The sequence below is a fragment of the Bipolaris victoriae genome (genome assembly GCF_000527765.1).
Source record: "Bipolaris victoriae FI3 unplaced genomic scaffold scaffold_54, whole genome shotgun sequence".
NCBI lineage: Eukaryota > Fungi > Ascomycota > Dothideomycetes > Pleosporales > Pleosporaceae > Bipolaris > Bipolaris victoriae.
In genome coordinates, this window is record NW_014575338.1 from 82582 (window position 1) to 101221 (window position 18640).

The 18640-nt window shown below is 52.0% G+C and overlaps 7 protein-coding genes across 7 annotated transcripts; 4 read left to right on the forward strand and 3 right to left on the reverse strand.

Moving 5' to 3' along the window:
* Positions 1-88: 88 nt before the first annotated feature.
* On the forward strand, positions 89-6276 carry COCVIDRAFT_27579 (hypothetical protein; the record flags this gene model as incomplete). Its single annotated transcript, XM_014700041.1, has 2 exons — positions 89-1903; positions 1957-6276. The coding sequence occupies 2 exons, from the start codon at positions 89-91 to the stop codon at positions 6274-6276; spliced, it is 6135 nt and encodes a 2044-aa protein (XP_014555527.1).
* Positions 6277-6516: 240 nt separating this feature from the next.
* On the reverse strand, positions 6517-8601 carry COCVIDRAFT_16932 (hypothetical protein; the record flags this gene model as incomplete). Its single annotated transcript, XM_014700003.1, has 4 exons — positions 6517-8007; positions 8058-8269; positions 8362-8508; positions 8556-8601. The coding sequence occupies 4 exons, from the start codon at positions 8599-8601 to the stop codon at positions 6517-6519; spliced, it is 1896 nt and encodes a 631-aa protein (XP_014555489.1).
* Positions 8602-9453: 852 nt separating this feature from the next.
* On the forward strand, positions 9454-9785 carry COCVIDRAFT_102043 (hypothetical protein; the record flags this gene model as incomplete). The annotated part of the gene is made up of 2 exons (XM_014700042.1): positions 9454-9666; positions 9720-9785. The coding sequence occupies 2 exons, from the start codon at positions 9454-9456 to the stop codon at positions 9783-9785; spliced, it is 279 nt and encodes a 92-aa protein (XP_014555528.1).
* Positions 9786-9805: 20 nt separating this feature from the next.
* COCVIDRAFT_102079 (hypothetical protein) lies at positions 9806-12038 on the forward strand (the record flags this gene model as incomplete). The annotated part of the gene is made up of 3 exons (XM_014700043.1): positions 9806-11075; positions 11127-11683; positions 11733-12038. The coding sequence occupies 3 exons, from the start codon at positions 9806-9808 to the stop codon at positions 12036-12038; spliced, it is 2133 nt and encodes a 710-aa protein (XP_014555529.1).
* Positions 12039-13888: 1850 nt separating this feature from the next.
* On the reverse strand, positions 13889-15468 carry COCVIDRAFT_16934 (hypothetical protein; the record flags this gene model as incomplete). Its single annotated transcript, XM_014700004.1, has 9 exons — positions 13889-14003; positions 14061-14624; positions 14671-14708; positions 14757-14779; positions 14829-14973; positions 15045-15067; positions 15121-15200; positions 15256-15287; positions 15364-15468. The coding sequence occupies 9 exons, from the start codon at positions 15466-15468 to the stop codon at positions 13889-13891; spliced, it is 1125 nt and encodes a 374-aa protein (XP_014555490.1).
* Positions 15469-16406: 938 nt separating this feature from the next.
* On the reverse strand, positions 16407-16634 carry COCVIDRAFT_102216 (hypothetical protein; the record flags this gene model as incomplete). Its single annotated transcript, XM_014700044.1, has 1 exon — positions 16407-16634. One exon carries the CDS (start codon positions 16632-16634, stop codon positions 16407-16409), a length of 228 nt encoding a protein of 75 aa, XP_014555530.1.
* A 911-nt stretch (positions 16635-17545) lies between these two features.
* COCVIDRAFT_102048 (hypothetical protein) lies at positions 17546-18409 on the forward strand (the record flags this gene model as incomplete). The annotated part of the gene is made up of 1 exon (XM_014700045.1): positions 17546-18409. A coding segment is annotated over one exon (864 nt), but the record flags the coding sequence as incomplete, so codon positions are not given.
* Positions 18410-18640: the final 231 nt, after the last annotated feature.

Sequence of the window (18640 nt, forward strand, 5' to 3'; positions counted from 1 at the left end):
CATACCACCACCACCAGGCCCCGGCAACGAACCACCCCGCCCCCGCACCAGGCCCAGGTGTCGCCCATATGGCAAGACGAGCGTCGCCATGGCCTCTCTCTGCTCCATCGGCGTCCACAAGCCATCCGCCTGGCAGTATCTGGTGCAAGAGGGCATCTTGACCGAAGACAGCACCCAAGCCGACTATGCCTGGCATACATACACCGACGACGACCTGCCCGACGAGCTTATCACCACCAAACACCACGTCGTCTGGTCACGCGGCGGCCTTGTTCGTAAGGCATTCAACTTTGAAGTCGAAAAAGAGCCATTGAAGCACGCACTTCTGACTTGGTTTGTCGTCGATGAGCCCGCACATGGACTTGCAGACAGGGCACAGAGCATGCCAGCTCAGAATGCCGCCCACCATTCCCAGAGCTTCCTCACCCAGGGCACCCAGCCGGCTACGGATCCAACAGCCCCAGTCAACAATGCACCCGCCACAGTCGAGGTCCGCTCCCGCGCCCTTGTTGTTTTCCTCAGGTCCCAGGCCCACGTCTTCTTCCTTTCTGGCACTACTCATGTCGTCAACCTCCCCTTTGAGGTAGACAAGGCTTTTCCTGCTGCTCGGGGCGTCCTGGTGCAGAGGAAGCTGGCGCCACTGCATCCCCCACCCCCCAGTCCACCGCTCCCTGCAGCCCCAGTAAATTCCTTCCTCACAACCAACCAGTCTTTTCTCTCCCAGCACCTCTCCTTCACCCAGACCTTATCACAGCCACATCACCGCAATGTCTCTTCTATTGAAACATCACGCCGTGGTACGTCTCGCCTCTCAGGCGCGACCATGTACCTTGACGACTTGATCAACCCTTCTGCGCCTGTAAACCCAGAGGCGATACCCAGGTTGTATTCATTCACAGATCCACTGTCAGAGCTGGGATTGGTGGTAACTGTCGTGTCGGGAGGTCTCCGTAGCAGCCTGTTGACCACCAACGGCTCTGGTAATCGAAGACTGGAGGCCATTGATAACGCTGAGGACATCATATACGTATCGCCACAGAATGAGCTTCTCTTTGATCGCAGCGGGAATGACAAACCCCTTTTGCTAGTAGTAACTGCAAACCATGAGACGAATGTATTGACCATTTGGTCTGCGGCCTACCTTGAGCCAAAATCTATATCCACTTCTCGCAAACAACACGTTCCTCTGCCAATCACCAAGTCGCGAAGACGTAGCTCTCACGGTACCACGGTACCGGGCACAGGAGCAACAACTCCCTCAATTCGTGGCGCTGACAGGTTGAGAGAAAGCTTTGGGGGAGCCCCACGAAGCAAGGCTCAACCACCCTCATTCAAGATCACAGCCAAAGAACGTCTGTCTGACCAGGCTGTAGATGATGCTCTTGCTTCACAACTCAACCCCGATTCTGACATTGCGCGCCAACCCAAGGAGTCAAGGCGAGTGAGCTCGTTATTGTCTCGCGCTGAGATTTCGACTAGCTTCGATAGGAGCGCTTTTCAGGACAAGGCAACATCCCGAAATAGCCTGGGTGGCAGCTTCTCCGCAAGCTTCAATGCAAGCCAGCGAAGTCGACATTCGCTAGGCCACGATCGCACCAGCTTTGGTGGCCTTTCACAGTCACGCAACAGAGCCTCTACCCCTGGAAGTGTTACTTCACGGATGAGCTTAGGTGCTGTCTCAATCGATGACACTTTTGACGACGCCATGGACGAGGATACTTTTGACACCATCGAGGACTATGACGAACTTGACGATCTGTTTGCGCCGCCCGATGCCAAAGGTGGCCCTCGACCCGGTGATGGGCTCCACAAGGAGTTGGTAGTTAGTGCAATTGCCGAAATCCCAGTTACTCAACATCTCAAGAGCGGATTGTTTGCCCTCGGAAATCCGTCTGCTCCACAGGTGTGTTGCCATATAACTGATATAAAAGAATTACATCACTGACATGCACACAGAGTGAAACACAGCCCGAGGTGCTTACACTTAATGCGCCCTTTAATTCAGCAACACTGCATGAACGGAAGCTGTATATGTATATATCACACCCATCGTTGCAGCATCCCCTCGAGTGTGAGCTAGCAGTAACGCGGAAGCGACTATCCCCTTCTGCATCAGCAACGCAATCGGGCTCAAACAGCGCTGCTCCCCGGTACGCCTGCGTTCCTAGGTTTGTCAGTAGCCGGGAGCTTGAGGGTACATTGGACCTAATCAAGTTACGTGACGGACATGTTGAGCGTGTTGTCCAGCTCACTTCAAACGATCCCCAGGAAGATTGCTTATCATTGACCGCAGGATGGGGTACGCATCTACCAATGAAATTCAGTCTAGGTGCCTTGAAGTTGCATGATCCCTACGCCATATTACATCTTGGGCAGAACAGGGCAGCGGCAGGGTCCAAGCGAACCATAACTGCTAGCCAACCTTTACAACGGCTGTTATCTGCTGGTGCCAGCGGGAGGCTTGATGTTATCGACAGCCAATACTTTAGGCACCGGATGTCTCTGCGCCTGTCGCCTTCAGATGGATATGTGGCAGAGCTTTTCAAAGTGCTGTTAACGGTCCTCCCCAACTACACTGGTGACTTCGTCCTGGAGATATGGTGGCATATTCGCAAGTCACTTTCGGAAGAGGGGACCGAAAAGACATCAGCAGATTGGTCGGCCTTTGTAGCCACTTTGTTCACTCTTGTTGTTCCCTTCATCGAGGAGAAAAAGAGCAAAATCAAGACTCGTTCAAAGTCTACCCAACGCAGAAGCTTGGGTCGCCCTTCAAGCCAAGCCAAGCCGGACGAGCTGATAGATGATGCAGACTCGGCATGGCGTCTCATGTGCAGTCGTCAGACTTCAACAGCCCATGCGAGGAGTTGGGAATCATCTCCTTGGACTTGGGCGTTGCGTTTGAGCCCCATGTCAACTACCACCATGAGCCCATCGTCAAAAAACCAGTCATCACAAGAGCACTTGCCCTCAATCGCACAGCAGATCAAGGTCAAAGATGACACAATCCCCTCTTGTCTTGAGATTGCACGGCGCTATCTGCAATCACCAATCGGCAAAGCGACAAGCGACCACTGGAGACGGATGTCCCCTTCCGAGAAGCAAGACCTCCGCATTTCATCCCTTTCTGAGATTGTCGTTTCTCTTCATCTTTTCCGAGAAGAGCGCAAACTGGATACGTTGTGTCAGGATTTTACTGGCGTTCAGCCTGGCAACCTTGCACCCATACTAGCACAAATTAGCTATTGGTTGCGCTGGGATGCTTGGGACTGGAGACAAGGAAGCTTCTTTGACCTCGATGGAGGCTCAATCCATGACTGGACTTACGAAGAGACCATGCTTTCCAGTAAAGTTCGCCTACACGGCCAGCCGTGGGATACGCCGCCATCCATTTTGGATTGGCTCACCACTGTCACAGGATCTCAGCACTACGCTCCGTTTCCCACATTGGCGACGCTTATTCGAAAGTCTAAAGCCTCGCCACACTCATCTATCAATATCGATGAAATCATAGCAGGTGTCACGCCCCGAACAGTGGCACTACATAATTTCTTCCGCGATATCGACCCTACTTCGAGTCCTAGACGAGTAGTTGAGCTAATTCAGAGGTGTGAGATCAACTCCAATATGCTCGCTACGTTGCCAGAGGCTGCCAAGGCACCGCTGATGGAAGCAATCACAAGATGCCAGGCGAATCCACCTACAACATGGTCAAGCTCACTTTTGAAGCTTGTGCAACGCGAAGACCTTGACCTCCATCATAACTCAGCTCGAGATTTCTTCAATGACAGTCATATTAATACGTCTGGTGGCGCTCTTCATGCAGCTGGCATCACGCGCGATGTCCATACCATATGCCAGGCCGCTGATCGTACGGAACCTATGCAGTCGACAGCCGAAGTTGATCGCCACTACATCACAAGACTGATTTTTCGCGAAGACAGACGGTTCATGGAAGCTTACACGCTACTGGAGCCGTTACGGCAGACTGTTGCCGAGTACAAAGCCGATAACAGGCAAGACGACGCTGCAATGCTCGAGGGGCAAAAAGCGCTCATGCAATGGGTCATGATTCGCACCTTCTCCCTGCCTGTGGGCAGCTCTATGATCAAGTTTAGTAGCAAGAAGCCTCTACTGACAGAGAAGTACCCTCTCTATGGTTTCTCCACCTCTTGTCTTATGAAGCCCATGGGTAACGTTGTAACAGCTGAAAGGCAAAATTACTCCGAAGAGAAGTACTTTTGGGCTTTCTTCAACGCAGGTGCTGCAGCTGGACTGGGCATCTCGCGAGATGCCCAAGGCATTGATACTTCGTGGATAATGTACAACAAGCCTGCTGAATTGACTAACAAACATGCTGGGCTCTTGCTCGGGCTAGGCTTGAACGGACATTTGAGGACAATTGCCAAATGGTTGTCGTTCAAGTACCTTACCCCCAAACACACCATGACATCGGTTGGACTACTACTAGGATTGGCAGCTTCGTTCATGGGCACAATGGACACACTTGTCACACGACTGCTGTCTGTGCACGTCACTAGAATGTTGCCAGCGGGAGCAGCAGAACTGAATCTCTCCCCATACACGCAGACTACAGGTCTGATGGGTATCGGCTTGCTTTACTACAATACTCAGCACCGTCGCATGAGCGAGGTTATGCTTTCGGAGATTGAGCATGTGGAGGTACCAGATCCCTCCGAACCGCCAGATTCTCTGCGCGATGAAGCCTATAGGTTGTCTGCCGGCTTTGCACTCGGCTTCATCAACTTGGGCAAGGGAAAAGACCTCCGAGGTCTTCACGATATGCGCATTGTTGAGCGCCTCATGACTGTCGCTGTCTCACCCAAGCCAGTAAATGTCGTACACATCCTCGACCAAGCGACTGCCGGAGCAGTCATCGCAGTGGCCCTGATTTTCATGAAAACCCACGACCAAAGCGTAGCCCGCAAGATCGACATCCCAGATACGCTGCCACAATTCGATTATGTTCGCCCTGACATCTTCCTGCTCCGCACCTTGGCGAAACACCTCATCATGTGGGATAACATCGAAGCATCAGATTCGTGGATCATCAGAAACCTTCCCTTTGAGTACCGCGAGGCCTTTGATCTTAAGGGAATCGCACGCCTACGAAGCGAACAGATGCCGTTTTACAACATTCTTGCCGGTCTGTTGTGGAGTGTCAGTCTCAAACACGCTGGTACTGGAGATACTCAAGTACGCGATTTCCTGATCAAGTATCTGGATCAGTTCATTCGAATCAACAAGCTGCCGGCTGTGCGATATGATTCCAAGTTATCCAAGAACACAGTACGGAACTGCCAGGATCTCATTGCCCTAGCAGCCGCCACCGTCATGGCAGGCACAGGCGACCTTGACGTTTTCCGTCGCCTTCGCGGTTTACATGGCCGAATCGGACCAGACGTCCCCTACGGCTCCCACCTCGCAGCACACATGGCCTTTGGCACCCTCTTCATTGCTGGCGGCACGCAAACCTTCAGCCGCAGCAACAAAGCAATTGCCAGTCTCATCTGCGCCTTCTACCCCATCTTCCCCTCAGACGTCCAAGACTCAAAAGCCCACCTCCAAGCCTTCCGCCACTTCTGGGTCCTAGCAGCCGAACCCCGCTGCCTCGTCGTCCGCGACGTAGACACCGGCCGCGCAATCTCAATGCCTATTACCATCCACTTCAAATCCCGTCTTCCCGACGGCTCGAAGACGAAGAACCTCGTTGCCCCTTGTCTCTTACCCGAGCTGCCCCTGATCAGCAAGTTGGAAACGGCAGATCAGAGTTACTGGCCCACGACTCTCGATTTCTTGAATAACGCAACGCATCTGGCGGCTTTTGAACGCAATCAAACGCTCCATGTGCGGAGGCGCTCCGCGCACGATACGTATGCTACAGCGTTTAGTTCTACGCTTGTAGCACTCAATGATGCCCAGTCTTCGCGGACATCGCAGCTTCTCTTCCATTGGCTTTTTACACTGCCGTCTTTATCGAACTTCGTCAGCGCCTCCGATGCTGGTCTGATTCTGCCGTTGGATCAGCATTCCAAATCTTGGCTCGATCCCGGGGCTACGGTTGTGGAGTCACGACTTGTGCTCGCGCGGCTTGCGGGGAGCGAGAAGGTGGAGGAATTGAGGGTGCTGAGGGGGGTGTTTGAGTGGGCGCTTGCGGCTTGTAGGAGGGATGGCAAGTTGAGGTGGCTTGGGAGAGAGGTTGTGGAACGGATCAAAGCCGGGGTTATGGATCGGGCGAGGCAGATGGGTGGTGGGTGATGGAGACTGTGGATGCGTGTGGGACCTAGGATCGGGAAAACGAATATGTAACATCTGAATTGATACCTTTTTAGTCGTGATCAAACTGGACGATGAACATAAATGTGAACTTATATCTTTTTTTTGACAGGTCGTGTACTCTCGCTATCCATATAATTTCTCCATGCTACACTGAAATCACAACGCTCTATCCGCAGGGCCTTTAGAAAGAAAACATAAGAAAATCTCGACTCTTCCCATCTACAATGTCAAGGGCGCGATCCATTCGCACTTTGGCGGTGTAAGCGGAATATCCTCGTCATCGTTGAACCGACCGAGCTGGGCAACACGCTTGTAGATCTCTTCCAGCATCTTTCCTTGCTCGCCCTCATACTCTTCGGGCTTGCCTTCCTTGTAGCGGTCCTTGGCATCGATGGGTTTGCCATCGGGCGTGACACCAGGTACATGTGGACGCCCTGCTGAAGCGGGCTGTGTAGCAGGGGCTTGCTGTTGTGCTGGCTGGTTGGGCGTAGTCATATTAGCAGTAGGCTGGGTGGCAAAGGGTGAAGGTGTGCTAGCTGGGGCTGCAGATTTCTGTGCTGTGGAGAAGGGGTTGGCTGGCTGTGATTGTGTTGCGGCAGGTTGTGTGGGCTGAGTGCCAAAAGGTGAGGGTTTGCTTGGCTGGCCGAACGCTGGGGTTTGTGATGCAGCGGCGCTGGCAAACGGACTGGGCTGTGCAGGTGTCTGCTGCGTTTGTCCAAACGGACTTGGATTCTGTGATTGTTGGGCTTGTTGGCCGAACGGCGAAGGCTGAGATGTCTGCTGAGCTTGTTGACCAAATGGCGATGGTTGACTTGCTTGCTGAGCTTGTTGGCCAAAAGGTGAAGGACCCGACTGTGCTGCTTGCCCAAAAGGAGACGTCCCAGACTGTGCTGTCTGGCCGAATGGCGATGCACCGGATTGTGCCGCTTGAGCAAAAGGAGAGGCATTAGCGCCGGGTTGCGCAGGCTGGCCAAATCCGCTTTGTCCAAAGCCTGGTTTACTGAAGGGATTCGGCTTCTGCCCTAGAGCATTCGTCTGCCCGAACCCAGATGCCGCGCCTGGTGTTGATGGCTTCCCGAAAGCAGAGCCTGCACCCAAGCTACTGGCTTGTCCAAATGCGCTCCCTGCACCGGGCATAGACGGTTGCCCAAATCCAGAGGCGCCAAAGGCGGGTTTCCCAAATGCACTGCCACCACTACCCAAAGCTGAAGGCTGACCAAATGGTGATGGCTTTTGACCAAGTGCTGAGGCGGCACCAAAGGCTGAGGATGTCTGGCCTGTGTTCGATGCTTGACCAAACGGTGACGCAGTTTGGCCCGGGGTTGAAGCCTGACCGAAAGCTGAGGTAGTTTGACCGGGATTTGAAGGCTGACCAAAAGCGGATGTGGTTTGTGCTGGGTTTGACGGCTGGCCAAAAGCTGGTTTGCCGAAGGCTGGTGTTGAAGTCTGTCCGAACGCCGATCCTTGAGAGGCTGCTGCTGTCTGGAATGGGTTTCCAGGTGCTTTCATAAATGGATTAGAGGCTGCGGCTGAAGATGTATTTGCAGCGTTGGTTGAGTCACTTGCACTAGCGTTGCCTTTGGCAATGTCAATCCGATTCGGATGAACATTGGCGCCTTCTTCTATATACCGGATAGCACCAGGTATGTCATCGAGGATTGCCTTCACTTGCTGCTGCATCTTTTCATTGAGAGCAGATTCTTCTTGTTGCTATGATCGGTTAGTTTCTAAAAGAATCAGTCTCAGTTGCTAAGACTCACCGCTTGGGGCTCATTGCCAGCTGTGCGTAAAGTATAATACCGCAGACGAAGCTCTTCTGGGCTGATCTCGACTGGTCCCTCGATAAGCTGGCGAGGAGCCTCACGTCCTGGGCCATAGCAAGACAGCGGATAGATTGGCCGTTGGGTGGTGAGGTCGTTCTTCATGTCGTCCCGATCCAGATGGAAGCTTGGCGATTTAGCATCACGGTTACCTGTATTGGGTGAGTATGAATTCAACAAATAATCGAAATTACTCAGAGCCATAGAGTAGGGTACTCTGAGCGATCGACAGGGTCTTGCATACCCCCAAATGTGTCGGAACTGCCATTTTGGCCAGGACGATAGCGATCCCCGTTGAAGGCGCCAAAGCGGTTGTTGTTTGAACCGCCAAAGGCACTTCCCCCACGGTTCGCATCTCGCGAACTTCCGGGGTGTTCATTTTTGCAGGAATCTGATTGATGTAAGTGTGGTGTATCAATGGGATGGCTGGCGGTCTACCTCCAAACTTGCATGCGCCTCGCTGATAGTACGTGCAGACGCCCATGTTACCAAATAGGCAATTTGAGCCTTGCTGAAACTGATAGATAGAATTTCAAATGAGCTGTGGGGAATCAGTAGGGTCTAGAAAAGATGACGTGACGTTGGAAAGTATGGACGAAAGAAGAAAGCGGTGTCTGAGCGGCTGAACCCGACCGAGGCTGGGGTGAACGGAAACTTCAGAGCGAACGGACGCGACGCGCCAACCAATCAACGCGAACAACGCAGCGTGCTATCCTTGGTGCGCTGTGGACAGGCGCCAAAAGGCGCCGCACAGATGTCACTGTATGTGTAGGATTTGCTTGTTGTTGTTGTTGTTGTTGTTGTTGTTGTTGTTGTTGTTGTTGCCTGCTAAGTAGCCTTTCGGCCGTCTCTGTCCATTTGAAGTAATGTGTGCTTGGTAGATGGCAGTAACCAGCGATAAAAGGCTGGTGTAAACAGTAGGAAATACGCTGTGCGAGTTTTTGGTGCATGATATGTTACCTACCTTGTCTCAAAGGCGGCCCAGTCAGCCACAAGTCGAGTTATTCAGACGTTCTAGCAGATTTATCGTGTTGGTGTATTTAGCTACGTGTGATGCTGATGCCATTGAGAGCAGAGCGCGACAGGTATACGCTAGTACGCATCTGGAGCTAGTGCATCGTCCCGAACATGCGGGCCTTCCACGTACGCCACCATTGAGGGTGTTATGGATTGCGGCCAGGATGCGTTTTGCGCAATGTACATGCAACTTCAACCTCTCGCCCTGCTGTCCCGTTGCCAAATCTACCAAGACAATTGCCCTAGGCTCGCTCGCTAGCCCACAACATCCAACGCCGACTCAACTTGTCCTGAAGCACTGCTTGGCATGACGGGGTAGATGCACGCCTTCTCTATTCTTACCATTGGCATCTTCGTCGCGGGATACTCGACTGCCCGTTGGGACCTTGTGACCCGTGTGTACGAGCTCACCATATTCGCCTGGGACCACGGCGTCGTGACCAGAACTGCAAAGGGGTTCGCCTTGCTGTCCCTGTTGTTTTTCCTCTTCATACTGCCCGTGGTGCGCATCGCGGCCCAGGAGACGGATCTGGTCAGTAGGGCATGTACAAGTCTTCACATGGCTGGTTGACTAAATACTTGTAGCATCCCAGACTTGCAGGCACAGGAATATCTGCGCGCGAGCAGCTCAAACGTCGCGGTTCTTTCTAGCGAGATAGCAGGATGAGGACATGGTCACGCACAATGGCTTGATGCGCATATTTTGGCCATCAGATGTTCCAAACGATTCGGCGCCAGGGGTTCTAGTCGGATTCGAGAACTCCAAGACTGATGTCTTCGTGGTAGCCGTTCTGCAGGATGTGGATTTACGCCAGGTGGAAAATGCGCTACTTGTAGGGACATTGCTGCGACATAGCCCACATGATATCCAAGAACTGCTGCAACGATGCGGCCATTCAGCGCTTCGCGCTGTTGGCTGCGTAAACCCAAAGAGCCCACCAGATGCATGTGGCGCCGAACCCCTCACAGTGCACACCAATCCTTCGACCCGCTTTCCACGCATCCACTACCCAGCCGACACGCTCATGGCCATTCAAGTCATCGTATACGACCGACCGCACCCGACGCGCATGCAATATCTCTCGCTGAACCCTATCACACTAGCACTGGGAGACAAAACACGGGTGGCTGAGTGGGATGGGGTGTTTGCTGACCTCGAAGAGGCAGAGGCAAAGGAGCGGAAGAGGAAGGCACAGCTTGTCGAGCGGTTGAAGCTTCACACAGTCCTTGCGCATCCGCCCACACAAAAGGAGCTGGCACTGCCAATGATCATCGAACAGGTTAATTGCTCCTATGAGCTCAATGCTCTCCTGCAAAAGAATATTGGCATGATTGGCAGGCGCATGAAGCGGGCACTGAGTGTCAGTGAGCGCGTGGCCGAGTCTGCCAACAACCTCTGGGACTATGCCTGGATGATGCTCGACTACTTATTCAGAGTCTGGGTCTGGCCTATAGCTGCACAGCTCTTCATATTCGGCATCATCACGCACCGCATACTGGGAGAGGCAATGATCATGATCCTGCACTGGCGACCTGGTGCTTCCGACTCACCGGCCCTGAAGGACCTATCTGCAACAGCACAGCAAATCGACATTCGACTGCAGCAATCATGTTACTGGCCTATTCAGTACCTTACCTTGCGGAGGAGGAAAGCCAATTGGGAGAGCATTACCAACAGCCATCCAGAGTACATTCGATTCTACAACAGTCTGTGGTTGGTTGCAAACGATGTCATCATGGGTATAGCTGTAGGAACCTTCATCATCGAGAATGCGTCATTCGTGGCAGCACAAGTAGATACTATATTCAGTGCATGGTCGGTCGAGGGGCTGCGGCGCATGATATCATGGCTCATGGGGTGGCCAGGAGGCTTGAAGCTCAACACCGAGCTGGCAGCCTTCTTGGGTGACCTGTTCCTTTGGGTCATTGACTACTGGGCTAGTAAGTGCATGCCGCCGGCGTGTAGAGTGTCACTAACGGAATAATCTACAGACTGTATATCGCTCCTGCGACCCCATCTGCCTGCACTCATCCAGATCATTGGCTACTCCTCCTTTGCCGGCGCCACTATGCCCATATCAATCTTCTCGGATCTCGTCTCCCTGCTCACCGTGCACATCTACTCCTTCTACGTTGCATCTGCTCGTATCTTCCACTGGCAGCTCACCATTATCATTTCTCTCTTCCATCTCTTCCGTGGCAAGAAGCGCAACATTCTCCGCAACCGAATCGATTCATGCGACTACGACTTGGATCAGCTACTCCTTGGTACGATCTTGTTCACACTGCAGTTTTTTCTCCTGCCGACTGTGTTCGTCTTCTACCTGACGTTCGCCAGTGCGCGTATCGCTGTGATTGGGCTCAAAGCAAGCCTCGAGATGGGACTTGCATGTCTCAACCATTTCCCTCTGTTTGCAGTCATGTTGCGGCTCAAGGATCCAGGACGCTTGCCGGGAGGGATATGCTTCGAGTTGCAAGATACGGGCAATATGTCGGTGGATCAACAAAATGCGTCTGGCTTTGCGCCAACTGCCTACGTGCTGCTCAAGGTAAGTCTTTTGTCTACCGTCTTGTCATCTCTATACTTACAAATAACAGTCTGTACCGTTGTCACTCCGCGCAATGTTTCAACCATACTTTGATCTTGGCGACCGCATACGGAAACACTACTTCTCGCCTAGCGTGTTGCTCTACCTAGTGTCGGGTCAGTTTGTGCCGCCAATCCACCGTCGCAACCTGTACAGTCTTCAGTATAGCATGTTGCCAGCGAAAAGGGCAGGCATAGGTGAGCTTTGGAGGAGGTTGACGGAGCGGGACCGGCAGCCTTCGCGTTCATCGAGTAGCTACCCCCCTATATCGTTCAGAAGAGGTATACCAAATGGTAAAAGTAGAAAATTGATATAGTTTCTTATACTATCTACTCTAAACTTCTTCCGTCTCTATACATAATTGTTGTTTTTGTGCATTCTATAGTATCTTCTCACCTGTCTCTCCGTCTCCGCGCTTAGGCAGTGTCACTATGCAGCGTTATTGTTTAGTTAACAAACAATCACAACGTCATCCGCCACAGCACCCACGCACAATGCACGCACACACTTCCACACCTTTCACTCCACCAGCCCAAACAAACAAATAAAAAAAACAATCTCGCCCCTCTTCCCCCGGCATCTGCTGACCGACGCCCGTCCCTGTATTCGAACGACACGCCCCCCTAGCGACAGCCCATGTATGTGTGTAAATCCCTTGACTCTTATTCTTTTATTTCTCTTTCTATTTATGTTTTTTTCTTAAGGTATCTTTCTAGAAACGCATTCGAGTGCGTTGGTTTGACCTTTTTTGTGTAGTTTGCCCATTACCTCGATGTTTTTGTTAAGCTAGGAGCCCACCCGTTCCGCCAAGGAGAGAGAGAGAGAGAGAGAGGAGATGGCTTTTTGTTTGATGGGGGGATGGGGGATTGAGGGGGTTATATGGGAGGGGGAGGTGAGGGGGGTAGAGAGGTGAGAGGCGCAGGGTGAGTGGGCAAACGGGGGTGTGAGAGGGCAAACGGGGGTGTGAGAGGGCAAACGGGGGGGTGAGAGCGGGTGCGGGGTTTAGTTGCATGTGATGGTTGGGGTGATTTCACCTTTGAGGGGGATAAGGTTTGCTGGGGCGATGGTGTTAAGGGGTCTGGTGTGTTGGAGGTGATTTGGATGGTATGGAGGTACTGGCTGAAGTGACTTACTTGGTCGGGTGAGTTTAAGATGGGAAGGAACGAAATGGGCAGAATTACTTCAAGTGAGATTATGTACATTCAAGAGCTGATGCGGAACCTGTGGTATGTATGACACGTAATGTAGGTGCGGTCATAGCATGAGGAAGTCGTGACTACTTGGTTGAGAATGATGTTGACTTCGCCTATCACTCTACACCTGACACCACTCAACAAGCTTCATAGCACTATTCTTTCCTTCAACGATGACCATAAATCTTGGAAGGTACTTTAGGTGTGTCGATGCCCTTTTAGTGACCCTTACGAACCAGCAAGCTTCCATCTGTCCACACCCTTATAATCATCGTTGCTGGAACACCATGACTGCAGCGCCCCGCCGAGTATGTGTGTTTGCCCCGAATCTTTTCGCAGCATACTATCAAAAGTTGGGTAAGGAAGAAGGAGCTCAGTCTATCAATCAGGAAATGAATGCAATGTGCTCCGAAATACTTCACTCCAATGTATGCAGAAGGTCGATAGCCAACCACTTTACGATTCATAATGGATTACTTCCAACAAACTACCCGTACTATCCCAGAGTTTCTCGTCGACACGGTTGTGGTAACCAATCGAGCGACTAGTGGACTGCTACCCTTTGGCTTGCACTCTGAGTCGAATATATACCATCCAAGGAAGTGGCGAGGGACAAAGGATAAGAGGCAGAAAGATATAAATCACTGAGCACAAGAGAAAGACATATATGAGAATGTGGTGTGAATCACCTCTAACGTCGTATGTATTTGTAGGATATCAATGGGGACAAAGAGTCCCAACAACCATAAAAGATCGTAACTATACGTCGCTGACACAATTTCGCTGAGGCCCCTCAAGCTACACATAGCTTTCTCTTTCGAACCAACATAAGCCACCGCAAGATTGTATGGCAAAAGAAGCAAGGTACCTCCTTACTCCATTAGACAGAATCGGCGCTACGTGCCAGAGAGACAAACTGGCAAAAGCAGCCCATTCTTTAAAGACCCAAAACGCCCGATTCCGATTACTACTACTAGCAAGACACAAACGAGGCACCATCGTCACCCGGCGGTTGCGGCCAATCTGGCGGTTTGGGAGTTTTACTCGGTGGCTCGTCGGGGCGGGGTTTACGACCCCAAACAACGTAACTAGCAAAGATCAGCTCTGAGCTCGCAGCAAAAACCGTGCACATCTGGCAAACTTACACTTTGTAATAGGCGTGTATGGTCTTGTCTGTGAGGGCAGTTCGCAGGTGTGCAAGGTAGACCTCGACCTCTGCGGGCGACCATCCGAGAGCAGTGACAAAGAATTCAATTGACCACGCGTGCACGCCGGCGCACAGATTCCAGTAAAACCACTTTCCGAGGACCTTCATGCGTTCGTCTTTTGGCCATGAATTGACGGGAATAGCGAATATTTCCTCGTGCACGTCGACGAAGCCTGCTTGCTCGTACCATCGCTTCAGTTTGTTGGCGATGCGTAGGGGCCGGCCTAGGCGCATAGCTGCATCGTCTTGGGTGGCTGTCCAGTCTAGGAGCGCGTAGTCGGCAGGCATTGTACCATCGTTGCAATATATTTTGGGATAGAGCTCCTGAGATTCCATCCATCCTCCAGGGTTGAGGTTGTTGAAGCCTTTTTGGATGATTTCGCGAAAGTCGTGGAAGATGCCGAGCGACATACGTGTGTGGATGTAATCGTACGGCTGCGTGCAGCGCCACCATTCCGGCCGAGTAATATCGTCCATGAAGAAGTCGACATTTTCGCAGGAGCTGAACTTGTTAGCGAGGGTTGCTTAGACCGGCATGTGTGGCTTACATCTTGGGCTGGATCGGAGACAAGTCAATGCCTTCCACCTATTCCTTTTGTTAGGTGTGCCGCAGAAGAAAATATGAGGGACGTACCCGGCACTTTGGGAACTCGTTCGCTATCATTCGTTAGCGTTCTTGCTGGCACTACCTCGGCGCTCTACGTACCCATTTCGAAGCACCACTTGCCGGTGCCACAGCCAATGTCGAGCATCCTCTTGGGCCGCTTGAGTTTCAATGGGGCGAGGTAATTCCTCTGGTGAAACAGAGCTGTGAGGATGACATGTTGCATGTCCAGACGCTCTATCTCAGGCTGGGTATCAGCTAGTCAGTGACCGAAAAAAAACGTGGTGTGTGTGCCAGGGCTGGGGCAGCTACACGTACCGCGTCGTTGGGAAAAGGGTAGGCTAGGGCGCATTAGCTGGGAGGGTCAGTGAAGGAGTCGCGCGGCGATGCTTACCGCCAGCCTGGTATCCGTGGTATGTCCTGCCATACTTCTTGACGTAGTCGAAGATGCTTGGCGTGAGACTTTGGATCTCGCTGTGGCGAGTGAGTTTAAAGAAGGGATTTGAGAGCAGCAGAGCAGAGCACATACGAGTTGTCGTAACCCTCTTGTTGCGGATCCGACTAGAGGTCCCGATTAGCTGGCAGTGCTTGTCGCAGGCCTGGCGGCGCGGCGGGGGAGGCCGGGTGTTTGACATACATCAGGCTCCAGGGTCGAGTGCGTGATGTCGGTGAGGTCCGTGGCACTGGACAGCGGACGCAGCGGCCTCTCCTTGCGCAGGTGGTCGGGCACAGAGGTCGCCATGTTGGCGGGTTGCGATGCGCTCCAGGAGCGCTATTTGACTCTGGCCGAGTCGTGTCGAGGAGGAGGCGAAACCCAGCGGAGCGGCATGTCGTTCCCAATGCCAGGGCCTTGGGGGCGCCCGTCACGCCGACGGCCACACCAGGGCGGGACCATCCTGCGCTAGGCGTGGGCTAGCGAACCCCGCAATTCACCGAACCTCCACCGCCCATCTGCCACCTGTTGGACTGACCCACCATCATCTCCAAACCGCCGAATGACATCCCCACGAGTGCGCCGCACGCTGCCAGCTACCGCCGCCGCGGCTTTTGCATTGCGTCGTCTCATCCGAGCGAGTGGGTGACAACTCGCCAGGCCCTCGGGTGCGCCCTCTAGACACGCCTTGCATGTCTTCACTGTCCCCCTCTGCAAGGGATATGCCTTGCTCTCGACGTGCTGCTTGGCCATTTGCGCATCTTGCGGTCTGGCCCAGTTTTGCGGCAGGAGCCTGTTCCGCCTGGATGCCGCTCGAGGTACCCATCTGCATCTCTAGCGCTGCTGCAACAATCTTTCTTCACCGGCCGCCGCCCTGCTTGCTGCATGCTGGCACCTCGACAATTCCTACTACTTCTCCGTCCCCACCGTGGTCAGTGTTGTCGTCACGGCCATTCATCCACGTGGGTCATCCAGCGACTCGGCGTCTTCGGCGATGCAGTGACACGGTTGCACTCAAAAGATCCCCCGTCGGCGCTGCATCCGGAGCATCGGGTCGACAAAAGGACGGTGCCAAAGCATGTCATCCGGGCTGAATGCCAAGCGGAACGCGTCACGATAGTCAACCTTTTTTCAGGTCCTTGATACATTCGTGACAGCAATCGGAACTTCAAAACCATGACTCTTTCTCACCCGAAGCAGCATCTTTCCAAAGTGCACCAAATCACAATATTTTGAATTGACAGCAATTAGGCTCCTGTGCAAGGGGAATTGCAGCGAGGCTTCACGTCCAAGAACGTCTTTTTGAGTTCAATGCCATGCACCGAGCCTTTAGAGTTTACGCTGCGCACCTCGGCAGCCGACCCTGCATGCAAATGCAGCGCCACTGGTATAGTACGTGGTATAGAACACCACGTTAAGTATTTGTCATGCTCACCAAATGAGTGAGGGTCCGACGAGGTCCATGCCTTCCTCATTCAGAAAATTTTACCCGTTTTCATTTTCGCTATCTTTACTTTAAGCAGTGTCGGTCCCTCGTCGGCATTAAACTTGCATCAACAGAAAACCAAATGGCCCACCGGGTTTTCTTGGACGTATCAAGCCTCTTAGAGAAGGTTTTGAAAATTACGCAGTTGCAAATCAAGAGTAGCTTTATCCTATGAAAATTGCAACAGAACTGTTGCATTTTGCTCAAGCTCGGAGTTCGATATACAACTTGGGCATCGACTGCCACGATGTTGCCTGCTATCACGCACGGTTTATTCTAGCATTTCCAAGCAGAACTGAAAGCAACCTCATTTACTTGGGATTCGGATGTGATAGATGCATGGATTGATTGAGTCTCACTTGTAATTCAATGGCTCTCAAACATTGGGTGTCTATCCTTTTTTAGGCTTCGAGACACGGATTTTCCAGATGGCGCTCTCACCTTGAACGTTGTCTCTCACTGTGCAGCCCGTCTCTCACTACACTGCAGCTGTATATCTGAGGCGTCAAATCAGCATTGCTATTGAAACAATTTCCTGAACGGTCCCAAATAAGATACTGCTCATCATCACAAGAGCCGGTTATTACACACACCTGCCAAGCCTGAGTACCAGTAAAGATGGTTCGAAATGATTTCAAGTCGCTTGCGAAGCGGAACCCAACAAGAGCAGCGCGGTACAGAACTACTATGCGCATTGTCGATCACATCATGGCACATCGAACTACACGCAAAACTGGACAAAAACCCAGACCGAAGGACATACGCAAGACTACACAAAACGCAGCGCGTAGGCCTATCCGGTAAAACTCTCCATGCATAGCTCATTACTTATATCTGATTTCCTGTAGATTTGGAGAAAAGCTAATCACCATCTACGCGGGGGGCCAAGGAAAAATACCATTCGTAATTCACGAAGACTTACTTTGTTCTAGCTCTGGCCACTTCAAGAAGCTCTTCCAACAAAACCGTAAAGCCATCGAAGGGGAATGTCCGATATGTATTGAAGATCTATCTGGCTTCTTACCACTCTGCTATTGCAGAAGCTGTGGACAAAACTTTCACATGAAGTGTCTTGACGACTGGCTGCAGCGAAAAGCAACATGTCCAGTGTGCCATGTAGACAAACCGATAACCATTGACTTAGTGCAGAGTAGACTCTGGGATGCTGCCAATAGTGAACCTTGGGATGCGTATATGCAGTGGTTGTATACCGGAGTTATTACAGTCCATCTCAAAGACCTCGGCGGCGACGACAGCGCTAAATACTGTCAGCTACTAATGGAGTCATATGAGCTCGGCGAAAGACTCGAGGATGAATTATTCCAAAAAGTAGTGCTAAAGGAGATCGTCGTGGACGTCATGATATCTTCATATGCAATCAGCTATCACAATATCGGACAGGTGTACCAGCTCACGAATGGGGCTTCGACACTTCGCAAAGTAATGGTTGATCTGTACATTGCCCAGGCAGACTCAACTAAGCTGGATTTGAAATATCCTCAACAGTTTATCCTGGATATTGCGCGGGCTTTGCTGGCGCGGCAGACGAAACAGAATATGGGTTCAGAAAAGATGTTGGCAGGAGACAGCTCGGAAGAAGAAGAAGATAATGATGAGAGTTCGGAAGATGAAGATGAAGAAGATGAGAGCTCGGATGATGAAGATGAACTAACATATGACTTCAGAAATGGAGATAGATCGTATGAACCAGGAGAGACGGAGGCGGAGGCGGAGGAGGACGAGGACGAGGACGAGGAAAGATAAGTTCCACAGAACTGAGGCACGTCTGAGCTTGGCCATACGAAAAAACCGCCGAGGAATAGAGAACACGGCAGCATAATGCTTGAATACTTAGATCGAGTAGCTTTCTATTCAAACAGACGACACTTATGGAGAAGATGAACAAAAAAGCAATGTGCATTGCCTGAAGATGGGCATCCCACCTAGACGGATCCACTAATGTACAGGTGCTCATACCAAAGAAGCTGTTGCTCA